Here is an 18,053-nt window from a genome sequence, read left to right as displayed (position 1 = left end):
CAATCTGTGCAATGCCTTTTTGGGTCTTGATTGCTTCAAATTCAGTCACTAATTCTTATTGATTCTATTCTCAGGCTTACAGCTGGTATCTTTTCTCCATTCGCAACCTATTTCTGTACGAGTCAATTCTCCCGTAATAGGTCATTTTCTTAGAAGAATTTCCCTGGTAGTTTTTTTTCCCATTCAGTCATTTTTCGATACACTCCATAGTCTGAAATTCTACCACCTTTTGCTTTTCATTCCTTCTACCTATTGTCTGAATAGCTATTGTTCGGATAATACAAACACACTTCTTTACCCTCCAGAGAGCAATGGGTGTGTTGAGCAACGTCCTCCCTCAGTCCTCTGAGGCTGTTAATCATGTTGTTCAGCGAGATGTGGTGAAGACGGTGCAGCAGCTGCTGAAGGTACCCAACTGTACAAGAAACCTGGATCTTTTTTTTTTTTTTGTAAAAGACAAGGTTTACTCATGCCTTAAATGGAACGCAGTGTATTTAAAAGGTTCATTCTCCTCTCCAAAGTTTGTTCAGCTCACAACTAATAGTCCGTTTCAGGGCCAAATTGCCAGCATAATAGAACATTTAAGTGTAAAAGCACTTTTGAAATTTTTAGAGCCATTATACTAGTGACAAAATAACTACTCTCAACTGTGATTCATTCACTACCATTGACAGTGATAATAATAATAGTAATACATTTTATTTGAAGGTGCCTTTCTGGCACTTAAGGTCGCTGTACAATCATTTAAAAAATTTAAACATATTTAAAGTGAGAAAATTAAAGTATAGAACGTTTGAGGCAATTTTAAATACTAAAAGAGATATAAGGACAGTTAAAAAGACCAGCGCTTAGTGATTATTGTGGATAGGCTAGTCTGAACAAGTGAGTTTTGAGTTTTGATTGAAAAAGGGGGCGGGAATCTGTGTTCCTGAGGTCGGGTGGCGCTCGGCTCCCCACGGTGCTGAGGCGAGTGGGGGGTGGCAGACAGTTGTATGGAGTAGAAGGATCTAAGGGCACAGGAGGGAGTAGTAACATAAATGAGGTCGGACAGGTATAGAGGGGCGAGTTTATGGATGGCCTTGAATGTTTCGAGAAGAATTTTGAACTGTATTTGAAAGGGGACCGGGAGCCAGTGAAGCTGTTGGAGGACTGGAGTGATGTGGTGGATGGAGAGGGTACGGGTTATGATGCGGGCAGTTAAATTCTGGACCAGTTGGAGGTTATGGAGAGTTTTAGGCCGAAGAGTAGAGAGTTGCAGTAGTCCAGGCGGGAAGTGACAAGGCTGCGGACCAGAATTGCAGCAGAATGTGGGGTGAAGGAAGGGAGGCGGCGATTAATGGTGCGTAGATGAAAGTGGGCAATCCGGGTAATGTTATTGATGTGCGATTGAAACGAAAGTGTGTTGTTGAGGGTTACTCCTAGGCTCTTGACTTGGGGGGAGGGTGAAACAGTGGAGTTGTCAATGGTAAGGGATAGGTTATGGTTTTTTGAGATGGTGAATTTAGAGCCAACGAGGAGCACCTCGGTTTTATTGCTATTAAATTGTGGGTAAACCAGATTTTTTTTTCTGTGACACAGTCAGTCAGGGATGAGGGCGGGAGAGAGGAGGAGGGTTCAAAAGTGAGGTAGAGTTGGGTGTCGTCGGCATAGCAGTGAAAGTGGATGTTGAATTTACGAAAAATATTGCCAAAGGGAAGTAGGTACTGTATATGATGAAGAGTAGGAGCCAGAGGACAGAGCCCTGAGGCACACCGGAGGTAACAGGGAAGGGTGTAGATTTCAATGACTTTAGTTGGATATATTGGCTGCACTTAGAAAGGTAGGATGAGAACCAGTTCAATGTGGTGCATCTCGTCCATTTGAACTTGGATGGCTGGCATGGAGTGATCATGTTTCTCTGCCATTAACAGCACTATATGTAATATACTGCCCCCAGGTGGTCAAGGCATGCACAACAGGATGGGTGGCCCAATGCCCATTAAACTGAAGCAAAGAATGTGGCAATAAATGTTTGATTACTGAATTACTACTACATACAAAAATAAAAACTAGATTTTTTTTGGGGAGTCTTACTTGGATTAATTGTTTTTTTTTCCCATCACAATGGGGAAGCTAACTTAAGACGAAACTGTTTTAAATTACAAACATGATAATGTTATATCATCATATATCAAGTCGCAATTGTTGCTTTTTGACTAGGCTGTAACATTTTATTATGGATTGCCTTCCTCCTACCAATACCTTTGACCACTATTTTCTGTTTCAGTTCTTGAGTCTACTGGGATACTTTTATCGAGTTCAAAAACATGGTTTCTGTATTTGTCAAATAACTTTTTTTCTTTTCTGACCGGCTGCCAGCAAGCAGACTTGGCTGGCACTAAGTATGCCATCAAGATTCTGACCTTGTGCACAGCTGCCAGCCAGATTGCTCGGGAGGAGCTGGTGAAGTCTGACAAAAGTAAGACAGGATGGATGAAATCCCTTTACTTTTTGATCCTATTTTAAGCTTCGCCGAATTTGCAGGACACACACGTGAAGCCTGCTGATGTATATCTTCACATATTGCAACTATCACATCCTTTCCAATTCATTTTGTTTGATTGCTACAGAACTGTCTGTTCTCCGTCGTTTGCTTGGCTTCAGCTGTGATGAGATGGTGTCAGGAAATGCTGCCCTGTGTCTGGCCCATTGCCTTGAGTTGAAGGGTATTGCCAGCAACCTGCTGGGCACTGATATCGTGATTCTGCTTCTTCGCCATGCTGCTGGCGACGCGAAAAAAACAGCTGTGCAGCAAAATTCAGCTATTGCTCTGGGGAAGCTGTGTCAATCTGAGCCCAGGTACCTCTTAACCTCACTCAATGAAACATATTTTGGTGATTTTCTCATGATTCAGGTTTGAAGCAGCATAGATGAGATGACTATGAAATTTGGTTCTGCCAATACCAACTGTATATCATGAATTGCCATAACTCTGGCATTAACTAAAAGCAGTTTGACAAGATGTGGTAACAATAAAAAGCTAGCAGCCTTTTACCTTCACACGTATCAACACTCAAGACCCCCAAAAAGTTGACTTTTCACAGTTGTGAGCTTGTGTGGTGGCGTGCAGAGGCAAGTATTGGACTTACAATCACTAGTGTGCTACTACAGGCTGAAGGCATGCCGTCTTCTGGCTAACTCCGAACCTATGAGCAAATATAAGTCCGCAATTAATCAGCCCTGAAAAAAACAATAATCAAAAATTGGGCTCTGAGGACCGATATGTACACATACCAAGAATATATCCACCAAATTTCATTGTGATCCGCCCACATAGTATAGAGCAGGGGTCGCCAAACTACGGCCCCTCCACATTTGGTCCGACTGTATATATATATATATTTTTTTTTCTTCTCAATAGTGTTATTCATCTCCTGGCTTTTTTTCTGTGAAGACCCCAGAGAGGGTTATTTGTTTATTATCTATTTAAGTATCTATTTAATTAATAGTATTATTATATTATATTATATTATTTTTATTTCATATTATATTATTTTTATTTTATTCACTTTTGTTCCGTGAAGAATCCAGAAAGGGTTATTTGATTGTGGTTTTCTGAAAAACAATACATTTTTACATTTAGGCACTCTTGCAATCGTCACATCTTTTCTGTTACAAACTGACCCCGGCCCCTCGTCAGAGAAGGGAAAAGTTATGTGGCCCTCACAGGTTTGTTTGGGGACCCCTGGTATAGAGGAATGTATTAAAAAATAAAAATCATAGTGTACGTATTACAACAACATCATGAGCAGTGACTTAACCTTCAGCCTGCAAAAAAGGGAAGGGAAGGAGAAGAGGGTCGAGGTCATATTGCCCCCCCCCCCCCCCCCGCACTCCAAGTGATGTCATACTAAGGAAATGCTAAATTATGAAATCACCAAAACAAAGTTCAAAGCAACAAAGAAATGATGACGTAACTAGAGAAGTGTGACTATGACTAGGAAAAAAAAATACACGATATACGATTACACGAAATTAAACACGATGGTTCAACTGACACAATTACGATTTTTGGCCACACGGGTCCCATTTTAGATATGCATCATGGCAGTGTTAGCAAAGGCTTAGGCTCTAACAAAAAATGCATGGGCCCGATCACAGGTTGATAAAAAAAAATCAGAGGATATTTCAATATGTGTAAATGTGTACATGCCATAAACATAGACTTCACAATGATATTGACGGTACATGGGGCGCGCTGCCGATTAATAGGGGGCATATCTCCGTCAAAGCTGACCGAGTGGAAACACAGACATAAGAGCTTTTTAAGTTGAAAATCTTGTGAATAAATCCTTAAATCCCTGAGTTCTTTTTAGATATGGACGTAAAACAGTCTCGAGTCTTGTAATGCCTGACCCCAGAAATAATAGACAGAAAATTCAGATTTTTGGAATCTAAAATCTTTATTTGGCTCTTTAACAACAAAAAAAAAGAAGAAAAAAAAGAAAAAATATTTATAAATATGTTTTCACATTTTTATCATATATGATACCATAAGCACTACGTGTCATTCTGGCATTCAAATGATATAACAATAACCCCATCTTTTTTAGTTTTGCAAACTGCTATCTTTAACAGTAACTCTTTTGTTTTTTATGAAACATATTAAGTATTACAGAAATTAACGGTATTCAACAAGAACCTTGGGCTATGGTAAATTGCTACCTTATTTTTCTTTTTATTGTGAACAATACTAACCATGAATGAAAACAGCGGTTCAGGCAAAAACATCAGCCTATATGTTTTCAAATTGCTACCTTCACTTTTATATGCCATGTGGTAAGCATGAAAAGAGTTCCTGTCCTTGTTCAGGCAGAGATGGACATTGCACTTTCCACAGCGCATATGGGAAAAGTGTCCTGTGCAGTGCCTGCACCTTTGGCACTTTTCCCAGGATGGAAAGTGGTCCACCATATCTCTTCTGATGTCTGGAGGCACTGTGGTAGATCGACACCTTTTCTTTGGTTGTTCGTGTGATGGTGAGGAATGTGGCTGAGAGGAAACTGTTGGAGGGGAGAGTGGTCTGCCAACCATGACTTTCGGTTTTCCTGCGCTTACCAGGGAAGGGCCAACTGAGGCCTGAAACCTTCTCAAGGGTATAATGTTTTTCTCTAGGTCCAGTGCCTTCATTTCTCGTCAATACAGCGACCAAGAATTGATAAGTGCAACTGTGACACTATGCCACCAAATATACAAGTACCATCTTCTGGTTTTGAAGCTGTATTTGTACAGGGTGGACAAGATATCCGGAAGATCCACACCACCCATGAATCTGTTGTATGCTTACACAATGGATGGTCTGGGAACCATGAGATTTTTTAGGTTTTTGTCTTCCGATCCTAGCGTCTCACATGGTCGAAGGGTGTGATGCCAACAAAATAGGGCACCAGGTTGACAGACTTGTTGTCACACCACCGTATAACTATAGCATTGTTTTGGTTGACTTTATAATCCATGGACCCTCTTCCCAGTTTCTTCAGGTCTTTTCATCCTTTATGCTGCAGTCAGGTACCCTGTTCATTCTGATGGTGCCAAGGAAGTACAGTGGGGCAAATAAGTATTTAGTCAACCACTAATTGTGCAAGTTCTCCCACTTGAAAATATTAGACAGGCCTGTAATTGTCAACATGGGTAAACCTCAACCGTCAGAGAGAGAATATGGAAAAAAAACAAACAAACAAACAGAAAATTGTATGATTATTAAAGAATTTATTTGCAAATCATGGTGGAAAATAAGTATTTGGTCAATACCAAAAGTTCATCTCAATACTTTGTTATGTACCCTTTGTTGGCAATAACGAAGGGTCCAAATGTTTTCTGTAACTCTTCACAAGCTTTTCACACACTGTTGCTGGTATTTTGGCCCATTCCTCCGTGCAGATCTCCTCTAGAGCAGTGATGTTTTGGGGCTGTCGCTGGGCAACACAGACTTTCAACTCCCTCCACAGATTTTCTATGGGGTTGAGGTCTGGAGACTGGCTAGGCCACTCCAGGACCTTGAAATGCTTCTTACGAAGCCACTCCTTTGTTGCCCTGACTCTGTGTTTGGAATCAATGTCATGCTGAAAGACCCAGCCACGTCTCATCTTCAATGTTCTTGTGGATGGAAGGAGATTTTCACTCAAAATCTCTCAATACATGGCCCCATTCATTCTTTCCTTTACACAGATCAGTCGTCCTGGTCCCTTTGCAGAAAAAAAGCCCCAAAGCATGATGTTTCCAGCCCCATGCTTCACAGTGGGTATGGTCTTCTACAGATGCAATTCAGTATTCTTTCTCCTCCAAACACGAGAACCTGTGTTTCTACCAAAAAGTTGTATTTTGGTTTCATCTGACCATAACACATTCTCCCAGTCCTCTTCTGGATCATCCAAATGCTCTCTAGTGAACCGCAGCCGGGCCTGGACGTGTACTTTCTTCAGCAGAGGGACACGTCTGGCAGTGCAGGATTTGAATCCCTGGTGGCATATTGTGTTACTGATAGTAGCCTTTGTTACTGTGGTCCCAGCTCTCTGTAGGTCATTCACTAGGTCCCCCTGTGTGGTTCTGGGATTTTTGCTCAACGTTCTTGTTATCATTTTGACGCCACGGGGTGAGATCTTGCATGGAGCCCCAGATCGAGGGAGATTATCAGTGGTCTTGTATGTCTTCCATTTTCTAATAATTGCTCCCACATTTCTTTACACCAAGCGTTTTACCTATTGCAGATTCAGTCTTCCCACCCTGGTGCAGGTCTACAATTTTGTCTCTGATGTCCTTCGACAGCTCTTTGGTCTTGGCCATAGTGGAGTTTGGAGTGTGACTGACTGAGATTGTGAACAAGTGTCTTTTATACCGATAATTAGTTAAAACAGGTGCCATTAATACAGGTAACGAGTGGAGCCTCGTTAGACCTCGTTAGAGCTTGTTAGAAGACGTTAGACCTCTTTGACAGCCAGAAATCTTGCCTGTTTGTAGGTGACTGAATACTTATTTTCCACTCTAATTTGGAAATAAATTCTTTAAAAATCAAACAATGTGATTTTTTGTTTTTTTTCTCCACATTCTGTCTCTCATGGTTGAGGTTTACCCATGTTGACAATTACAGTCCTCTCTAATATTTTCAAGTCAGAGAACTTGCACAATTGGTGGTTGACTAAATACTTATTTGCCCCACCGCATATCCCTTTCTGCAGCAGGTGCTCCAACAGTGGAAGCGATATAAAATAGTTATCTGCAAACACTTTGTGATTCTTCCCTGCAGGAAAGGTTGACGTTAATTTGAGAATATCTCCACTCACACCAACATCAGATCTTTCCCTGTCTGGATCAGCTGCCCCTTGACAAACATCAAAGTCATACAAGAAACCACTTTGTCCTGCACGTCCCCACATTTTGAAACCCAATTTATGAGGTTTTGCTGGCATGTACACTTTTTAAATGAGATTTTCCTTTGAATTGAACCATGATTTCATCTACTGCATGATGTTCTTAAGGAGGCACACAAAGACATTGTTCTCGCAGCTTTTCGAGCCATGGCGTCATTTTCCATAATGTATCCTTCTTTGCATCTTCAGACACACAGAGGTTATCTTGAAAATGCAGCATTGCCAGCAATTTCTCAAATCGATCTCACGACATCACATCAGCAACTTTGGGGTACTTGGTTTCCATTTCTCAATAGGCTCTGACATTGGGCATCTGTAACAAACCCATGAACATGTACATGCCAAGAACCTGTTCAATTTCTTGGGTATTTGTGTTTACTGACTGTCCTCCTTTCTGTACACTGGACAAGTTTGTTTGCTCTGCAACCAGCTGTATCATTTCATTGGTAACAAACTGTTTGAAATAAATGTAAAGTGTAAACTCCGCCCTTTCTTCAATGGCATCATCAGCACTTTCAAAAAATTGAACATCTGGCGGGTAAAAATCTCCACCGGTACTCCTTCCTTTTCACTTTTTTCTCTGCAGACTTCTTTTTTGTTTTGGCTTGTGTCCATGTTGGACCCCCTTCTTCTGTGCTCATCTGATCACCACTTTTGTCAAACTGGGCAGCTGTACGTGTCTTTCTCCTCCTCTCTTTACTTCTCACTTTGCTTCTTCCTTGACTTTTTGTTGCCTGTGATGTTGTTGGACCCTATTCTTCCTCTTCAAGCATCCGGTCAGACCTTTCATTTTCATTATTGCTACTATTGGAGCTTTCTTTATCACTTGGGGTCCAATCTTATCTAAAACTTCATCATCTGCAGACATTAACTCCTCTATGTCACTGGAATTGCCATCGAGGAGGCGGAGGACATCTTCAGCACTGTAGCACCATTTAGCCATCTAAATTACAGAAATGTAGGTTTATTGTTTTTGGAATACAATTATTTGGTTTAAACAACACATTTTAATCAGTATCTGGTGGAATTGATAGATTAAAACAGTACAACAAAGAGCTTTTTGGGTTGAAAATTCTTGTGAATAAATGCTTAAATCCCTGAAATCTTTATAGATATGGACGTAAAATAGTCTCGATTCTTGGTTAAGAGCATAAAACCGGGCAGTTATTTTACGTAAACATTGCGAAGTGTAAAGCTAGTGCTTTAGCGGCTAATTTCTCCCAATGATTTATTCACAACATTTCAAAATGCATGCATGATACCAAAAATAAAATAATTACCTTTAATCCTCGAACAAATCACTCCTGAGACAATCCTTCCTGTTTGTATGTGGTACAGATTTTGTACTTTTTCAACCTAAATCCGGCGTTAGATAGCAGCGTGTTTGAGAATAACTCCTCTTGATGTGGGCAGGCCCCCTACTTGAAGGCGTGGTGCAGTGTATAACGGGGGTGACCCGTCAATATAATTATGAAGTCTATGCCACAAATTAATAACTCAGATACAGTATTGTTTTTGGCAGCCGTTTTTATTTTTGTATTAGTCTTTTGGATGAAAATACTAATTAGTCTTAGTCATATTTTAGTCATTTCATAATGTTTTCATCTTCTTCCAGTTTTAGTCGACAAAATTTCAATACAACTTTCTTCTAGTTTTAGTTGACAATTACTCAAAATGTTTTTTTGCCTGTGAAATTCAAGTTATAGTAAAAAAAAAAAAGCTTGAGACATCCTAAACTCCGTTAGGAAAGTGAGGGAGAGACGCAGTACATCTCACATGAGTGACGCGACACAAACATCGCATCGATCCAAGCTGACCTACTCTACGCACAATGTGAAAATGTCACGCATTGTGAACATCTGACAGAAACGATGTCGCATTTTCGTCTCGTAGTCGTCTCGAATACTGGCATTCGTCTCTTTATGTTCTAGTTTCTCAAGCCACGTTTTTACCTCGTTATCGTCAAAATTGTTCGTCGACAAAATATTTTCGTTTTTTTCATTGTTGAAGGAACAAACAGATCAGCTCAGATAAAGCCCATCATCATAAGATGAGATAGCTCAATTACAGTAGCCGGTTATATTAACAATGTTTCATTGAATCTCATCAGAATTCTTTCTTCATATCTCTGCTGCTGCCTTTCTTGTATGCCCTCCTTGTTCCTGTGGGGTATTTCAAGCCACAGTGGTTCCTCTCACCTTCAAAAGCATGTATGTTAGCTTCATTGAAAGATCTCTTGCTGTACAGTCTCAGTGCACTAGCATCAAATATTGATCCTGCTGCAATCTGATGAAATTCACCATGTACTGCCAACAATGAAAAAAATATATTTACTTGTGTCAAAGAGATGTGCCTTTCTTGATTTTGAGGCATGCTGTAGATGTTGAGTTTTAACATCTAAAATGTCAATTATCACACATTATCCTGTTATTATTGGTAACATTAGCAGGGACAATCTAAAAAGATATCCCAAAATCACAGTGTATGATGTCTTTAACAATTTATTTGTAGGGGCTGCAAATAAGTAGTTGAACACTGGTTTTTGATTACAAATACAGAGGGCAAAAGTTTCCTCTAACTTTTCACCGGGCTTGCACAGACTGCAGCAGGGATTTTGCAACACTGCTCCACACAGATCATCTCTACATCAATCAGGTTTCTGGGCTGTTATTGGGGAACACCGAGTTCGAGCTTCTTCCAAAGATTTTCTATTGGGTTTAGGTCTGGAGACTGGTGAAGCCACTCCTTGGTAATTCTGGCTGTCTGCTTCAGGCCATTGTCATGTTGGAAGACCCATTTTCAATGCTCGAACTGAGGGAAAGAGGTTATTCCCTAAAATATCTCAATACATGGCCCTGGTCATCCTCTCCTTAATACAGTGCAGTCGTCCAGTCCCATGTGCAGAAAAACACACCCAAAGCATGATGCTACCACCCTCATGCTTCACAGTAGGGATGGTGTTCTTGGGATGGTACTCATCATCCTTTTTCCTCCAAACACTATGAATTTAATCTCATATGACTTCATGGCTTTCTTCCATAGTTCCTCTGGATCATCCAAATGGTCATTGGCAAACTTAAAATGGGTCAGGACATGTGCTGGTTTAAGCAGGGGAACTGTCCTTTCCATGCATGATTTTCAACCATGACAAATTACTGTATTACCTAGAGTAACCTTGCAAATGGTGGTCCAAGCTTTTTTCTGATAATTGACCAGCTCCTCTTTTTGGCTGCTTCCTCACCATTCTTAGGATCACTGAGACCCTTCGAGGTAGATCTTGCATGGAGCCCCGTTCCGAGGGAGATTGACAGTCATGTTTAGCTTAATCCGTTTCGTATAATTGCTCCAATGGTGGATCTTATATCAACAAGCTGCTTGGCAATTGCTCCGTAACCTTTTCCGGCCTTGTAGAGGTCTACAATTTTGTCTCCGGTGTCTTTGGACAGCCCTTTGGTCTTGACCATGTTAGTAATTGGAGTCCTCCGGATTGTATGGGGTGGACAGGTGTTTATATGCAGCTAACGGCCTCAAACAGGTCAAAAAGTCGGACTCAAAAAGTCTACCTCCACTCCACTTATTCGTTGGACTTTTTAAAGGTGACTAACAGATCTTTGAGGCTCACAATTCTTGCTAATAGACAGGTGGTCAAATACTTATTTGGAGCAGTATAATACAAATAAATTTTTAAAAAAACATACACTGTGATTTCTGGATTTTTTTTCTTTAGATTGTCTCTTAGAGTGGATAGGCACCTACCGTGCAAAATTTCAAATCCGCCCATCATTTCTAAGTGGGAGAACATGCTAAATCGCAGGGTGTTCAAATACTTATTTTCCTCATTGTAAGTCTGTGCTGGTCTGTCACTCTGAGTACAGGAGAAAGAACAAAGTGTTGGAGAATAAAGACGTTCTTAAATCTATTTATAAAACGTACCGGTAGCTGTTTTTGTTTTAGAATTTTCAATCCACGGTGGAACCTGTCAATTAGTGTCCTCATCTCGAGTTATTTTCCTTGCTCATTAAACGTGATGTTGCATTAAATCAAAGTCAAGCATAAGCAGGAAGTGATCACCCTGCAGCAACACCTTCACTTTTTCTTTCTTTTAACTTTCTTTTTATCTGAAGACCAAAAAATAAGTTGACCTGACCTTTATATATAAAAGCTCGTACCTTGTCAACATTCAAATTGTATTTTTCAGGCACGTGAGCAGACTCCGAGAGCTACATGGCTTTGAGATCCTGCACTCCTGTATGAAGCTCATCAACTAATGGAGTGACAATAATCATTTTATTTTGTTTTTAATGACTTCTAACTGATCTTGACTGACCTTGTTTTCAAGCCCATTCGGAATGTAGAATCATTAGCCCCAAGATGCAGCGAAGGTGGCGGCAGTTCAGTCAGCTTTGCTATATTAACGTGATTAATACATTCCAAATTCATACTGGCTGTGATGTTATTAATTATACTGCATATGATACATGAATCCTGCAAATCGTTTGTCCTAAATACTTCAGTAGCATGACTATATGAATGAGTGATAATAGCCAAGCTGCAGAACACACAGTAGGAAGACTAGGTCCTTTTTCCTTATTCAACCTCAGTTATTAGTTTCAAGAGGCTAAAAATGTATACCATATATACTCGCGTGTAGGTCACTTTGGTATATAGGTCGCACAACTAGTTTATAGATAAAAAGTAGGTATTATAGGTTGTCCCTCGTATACGGTTAGGCTTACCACCAGGGGTGAACGTGGCTAGAATTTCTTGCCGGAACTCCCCGACGTGAAGGTCGCCACGGAGCCAGAAATTTTGTTTATTTATTTATTTATTTTTTATGGTTCAAGCCTCCTAAAACTACTGAAATGCAAAGAAAACTGTTTTGGCACAGTTATTTCTATAATACATACAAAAACTGATTTTCATTCAAAATTGTATTTTTTCAATGACTTGCAAAATAAAAGTTAACACAACAGCAATAACCCCAACCTCCATCTCCTAATTTGTATTGTCCGTCATTTCCTCACATGCCAAATGCCAAATCTCAATTTTAACTACTTAATAACATAGGATGTATATTGAAATTGAAGTTAATGCAAACATTTACTTTTGCTTTTTTTTTTTTTTTTTTTTAAATAATAATAAATATATAAGTAACATACATTCAGAAACATAAGTACAAATGCCTCATATTATGCAGAATGAAATTGAATATATTTTGAAGATCGCGGAAACATTGACTTTTTTTAAATCATAAGGAAATGAATAAGTAGCCTAACATAAATAAATATAAGTCCAAAGTGCACATTGACAGCTAAGATGTTCTGAATCTCCCCATCAGAGCAAATAAAACTAAATATGATAAATAAGCCTCCTCAACTCTTTCCTTGCTCTTAAAGATTTGATCCATTTTCTGTTGCATTGCCCTTTTTTGTCGCGTCAATTCAACAAACTTTCATTTTTTTGCTGTTCCAGAAAACATGCACATTTGAACCAATCAGAGCTAACCATCTCTGCTGATCACATGTCAGTATGTCAGCCAATTGAACGGATAAATGAGTCCAGGTGTTTTGCTTTGCTGCGTGCATTCGCACATTGCATGACTCATCATCATCAGACTCATATAACTGCAGCAGCAGGGGAAACATCCATGCCGTCCGTGGAATAAAATAATATCGGTGGAAACGGATTACGCTACACAAGCACTTTATTATGCTTGATGTTAACACTTGTGTATGTAAATCTGATGTGGGTAGATTGTTTTCTTCTTAGAGATAAAATGCATGTGCGGCAGCTTAGCATTTTTTTTTTAGATAGAGTTTTGACAGTTGCTGTCATATTTTTGGAATCAAAGCACTGTGTCTGAATCTTATACCGGAACTGTGTTCCGACCCTGAATCTTATACTGGAACTGCGTTCCTGACCGTTCTGGCCCACTTTCACCCCTGCTTACCACCCATCCCTTGAAATAAGGGATCGTTCCGAATTGGGAATTAAAATTTGCGTTCCATATTAAACTGATACGGAATATATTAGATACATTTCTATGCATTTTAGGAGTTTGGGGATGTCCCTTTTTTTATTTCGCCTGGACGGCTTTGGGCGTGAGGGGAGCGTCCCTTATTTCTATTTCTGAAAAGTGCCAAATAGGGTGCACAACAATATTGGAGATTTTGGGGCAAATCTTGGGACCAATTTCCAATACCAATATGACTGAAACAAAACTTGCAACATTTGATTATTTATTGACTGTATTTTTATGTGTTAACAACTTATACATAGATTCTATGTATGTAGTCTATGAACTACACAAGCCAAACAATACCAATATGCTAAATATATTAAATTTCTAGTATTTTTTTCCTTAACTTTCTTAACTGTGTTACAGTAACTCTTCCTCATCATGGATGGAAGCCCTAAAATTCCTCTTCATCATCACTATCACTTTCATTTTTCATATCTCCTTTCTTCATGCTCCTAGATCACTCTTTTTGAGGTCACTTGGCGAAATTGTTTGATATGAAAGCCAGGACTGCTGCACGACGTACACAGCTGTAGCTTCTGTCATGATGTTGGTATGAATTTCTCCCATGTCTAAGTTTTGTTCGTAAGTACTGTTTGTCTAAAATACAGTGCATATTTTATTTTTGTACAACACTGTAATTTTTTATATTAGACATTTGCAGGATATTTTGAGTGTAACTTGTCTATAATTGGCATACGTAGCTAACGCTAAGTTGTACGCTTTTTCAGTTTTACGATGATCGAAATTAGGCAATGGTCACAGCGAGGACAGCACATCAGGCGTAGCCTATAGTTCGCACCGCATTTCGGTAAAAAAAAAAAAAAAGTGAACTAAACGAGCGTACATATGGAACCATTTTTTTCAGACTGTAACTCACACCTGACTATAATATTCACATTGTCCTAAAAATAAAAAACGAGACATCAAAGAACACATAGGTCAATTTTTTTTAAATATCAGAAGCAAAGAACAAAAATTATACATTATGGTTCACTGCAAAAACACACCTCCTTAAAAGTAGTTAAATTCCCTTGTTTTCAGTGTAAATCGATGGCGGTGGTAGTGATGGCGGTGGTGATAGTGATGACGATATTGGGAAGTGGCTGTATTCTCATTGAATTTTTAAGGAATGAATTGGGGGTGGGACCCAAAAAAGCTCGGTTTCTTCCCACTCCTTTTCGAGCTACGATAAGGTTGTTATTATTTTTTGGTGTAATTAACATTACTGTTACTATTGTTATTTGTTTTCCCCCGCTCTTGTTGTTTTTGTTATTACTGCTCAAAATCAATCAATCAATCAATCAATCAATCAATCAATCAATCAATCAATCAATCAATCAATCAACTAGAAACAAGTGAAATGATCTGCCAGTGCTTCAAGTAAATTTTACTCTCTTAGATTTCTTGAAATAAGAAAAATAGCTAAACAGACCCTATTTTTTTATAGCAATAAATTAGTATAATCTTTAAAAAATATGTAGAAATGATATAATAATAATAATAATAATATCTAAATTGCTGGAGACAATCATACTGAACAGAATTGCTACATTTATTTCCACAGGTGACAATCAGTTTGGGTTCAAAAGAAAACATGAAACCGATATGTGCGTATTTGCGTTGAAGGAATTATTACTGAAGTATCAAGGCCTGAACTCAACAATGTTTTTATGCTTTATTGATTCATCAAAAGCTTTTGATCGGATCAATCATAGCAAACTTTTTCTTATGTTGACACAAAGGGGGGTGCCCAAATATATCATCCGTATTCTAGCCTTTTGGTATGCAAATCAACTTGTTCACATTAAATGGGGTAGCACGGTTTCTTCTTCCTTCAGAGTTAGTAATGGTGTGAGACAGGGAGGAATACTCTCACCATATCTGTTCAATGTATACATGGACGAATTGTCCAAGCATCTCAATAGATGTAATACTGGCTGTGTTGTAGGAAGCACTATCATTAACAATCTTATGTACGCGGATGATGTGGTGGTGATCTCTCCATGCAGTGCTGGCTTACAGGAGTTACTCTCATTATGTTCTCAGTTTCGTGACCAATTTGACATCAAATACAATGCACAGAAAAGTAACATTATGATTTTAAGATCTAAAGAAGATAGGGGGGCTGTATTCCCTCGCTTCTTTCTGGGCAAAAAAGCTCTAAATGACTGCAATGAGGCTAAATATCTCGGACATATCATAACTGATGATTTGTCAGACGACAGGGACATTCACCGTCAATGCAGTAAACTTTATGCACAGGCAAACATGCTTAAGAGAAAATTTTTTTATGTGTTCCATCCACGTGAAAATATCACTGTTCAGGGCATATTGCACACCATTTTACACTGCTCACCTGTGGACCAGGTACTTAGCGAAGTCCATACAGAGGCTAAATGTAGGTTATAATGATGCCTTGAGGCTGTTATTGTAGGTGCCTAGATGGTACAGCGCCAGCCAATTATTTGTCAGTTCTGGGTTACCCACCTTTAAAGCTCTACTAAGAAATCTGATGTATAAGTTCATGTGTTGGTTAAATGAGTCCGAAAATAGTATTTTAATGAAAATAACGGATCCTAAAAATAGTTATAGATGTAGGTCAAGCATGTGGCGCCACTGGAGTAAAAGCCTGTTTGTTGTGCACAGATAGTTTGTGCTTTTTCATGTTTTTGCTTTTTCAGTTTCTGTTTCTGTGTTTTCTTATGTCATTTTTCTGTTGATTTGTGTGATATGGACACCCCATGTGACTCCTGAATAAAGATCATATATATTATTCAAAACATTATTTGAATGCAGTTTTTCTTGATTTAGGTGAAAAATGACCAACTTTTGGATATATGGTCTTAATAAGAACAAAGAGTAATATTAAAAGTAAGTGGAATAATCTGACGCAAGTTTTTAACACTCAAAACAAATTGAGAAAATTATTTGAGTAGATTTAAAAAAAAGTCTGATTAAGATGTGATAACCCTAATTTGCAGTGTGATATGGAGAACAACAGGGTATGTTGCCGGTTATCTGAATAACTGTTAAAATTTTATGTTAACTATAACTTAAAAGACTCAATATAATTTGTTAATTAAACAATTGCTCTCTCTACAAATCACAACCAAATCTGTTAAAGCCTTCATCTTCAGTATACAGTAGTTTCTAAACAACTCCGCCAACTCTGGAAGTAGAGTGCATGCAAAAAGCTATCTCGCCGCTGTCACTGGAGAGAGAAAAAAAAAAGATGCAGGCCCAGCAAACTATGGGGAAACAAGTGTGATTTATAGTCTGAAAAATATATTTGGGGAAAGAAATGCGCAAATATTAAATTCTGAGGATGTTCAATCTTTTCACATTCATGTCCCATCTATTTCATAAATGATTCCTATGCTACTTTTTGTGTCCGTGTTGAACTGTAATAGATAGTGTGAAGAATTGAAAACTGTTCTTGTAATTAAAAATAGTGAACTAATCATCAACACATTAATAAACTTTTTACATCGTGCCAGATGAAGGATGAACTATTTAAATATTGAACAAATCAACTTGGGAAAGGTCAGAGCTAAAACTAAAAGATTATTCCACACACATTGTGGGTTGAACCAATTGAACAGTCTAGGGATAGACAATATCTCCCTCCAATAACACTGAACAGAAGATGAATATGTTGCATGTGAGATAGAGTAGTTAGATGGCTATTTGAACAATAAAATAAATTTGTGAAAATTAACAGTGAGAAACCTTTATCATGTTTATATGCCGATGTTTATTTATTTGAAATGTATTTTTTCAAGTACGGTAACAGTCTAATCTGGGCCTGTGTGAGAATTTGAGGTGCACTCTGGTTTGCAAATCATCAATCATAAATCAATCAAAATCTTTCGTCGGTGTGAATATTAGTTTTATTGGTGGGTTTTCTATTCGTGCCCAACTGGGATGGGCTCCAGGGCACTAACGACGGTCATGAGAATAAGCAATATGGAGAATGGCTGGGTGGATAATATTTAAATTTTATTCTAAACATTCTACTTATTAATTTTAATATGTTTATATACTAATATACAGTACATGAGCTTAGGTTTCTAAAATATGCATGTTATATATGTATACAGTATGTATATACACATGGTGCATACTTTAAAAAAATGTGATGAGTCACATTTTTCTAGACCAGACATGTCCAAAGTCCGGCCCGGGGGCCAAATGAGGCCCGCGGTCAAATTTCATCCGGCCCCCAGCCTCTGTCATAAAATTAATAACTTTTGGCCCGCACACAGACTTAATAAATTGGTCAGCAGTACTGATACCAGCATATGATTTAGCTTACACACTAAATGCTGCTCTTCATTTACCCGCTAAAAGACAGCAGCACTCTAAACAACATTACTAAAATGGCGACAATCAACAAAAAAATTTTACTGCGATGGCAGACGCTTCAAGGATAGGCGGAAATTGGACTATTTCTTCACTAAAATATGCAACAACTGTGTTTGCCTCATTTGCAGTCGTTGTTTTTAAAGAGTTCTATGTGAGGCGATATTACCAAACAAGACACGCTGACATGTATGACAAACGCAGCGAGAAATTGAAGCAACTTGAAGCTAGTTTAATTTCAGAGCAGCAGTATTTTGCTAGAG

At 38.7% G+C, this 18,053-nt stretch overlaps 1 protein-coding gene across 2 annotated transcripts in view; it reads left to right on the top strand.

Moving 5' to 3' along the window:
• The window catches only part of ttc12 (tetratricopeptide repeat domain 12), a 60,592-nt gene extending 44,379 nt beyond the window's left edge, over positions 1-16,213 (top strand). For both annotated transcript variants that reach the window (XM_057839789.1, XM_057839790.1), the window contains 4 exons: positions 306-407; positions 2,359-2,458; positions 2,610-2,838; positions 11,605-16,213. In XM_057839789.1, the coding sequence (XP_057695772.1) occupies positions 306-407; positions 2,359-2,458; positions 2,610-2,838; positions 11,605-11,674 (501 nt within the window). In that variant the 3' untranslated portion in view covers positions 11,675-16,213. The remainder of the gene's footprint in view (positions 1-305; positions 408-2,358; positions 2,459-2,609; positions 2,839-11,604) is intronic.
• Positions 16,214-18,053: the final 1,840 nt, after the last annotated feature.

Source organism: Corythoichthys intestinalis, chromosome 6 (assembly GCF_030265065.1).
Source record: "Corythoichthys intestinalis isolate RoL2023-P3 chromosome 6, ASM3026506v1, whole genome shotgun sequence".
Classification (NCBI taxonomy): domain Eukaryota; kingdom Metazoa; phylum Chordata; class Actinopteri; order Syngnathiformes; family Syngnathidae; genus Corythoichthys; species Corythoichthys intestinalis.
Note: the sequence above shows the minus strand (reverse complement) of the source record. Positions and strands in the feature narration are given on the sequence as shown.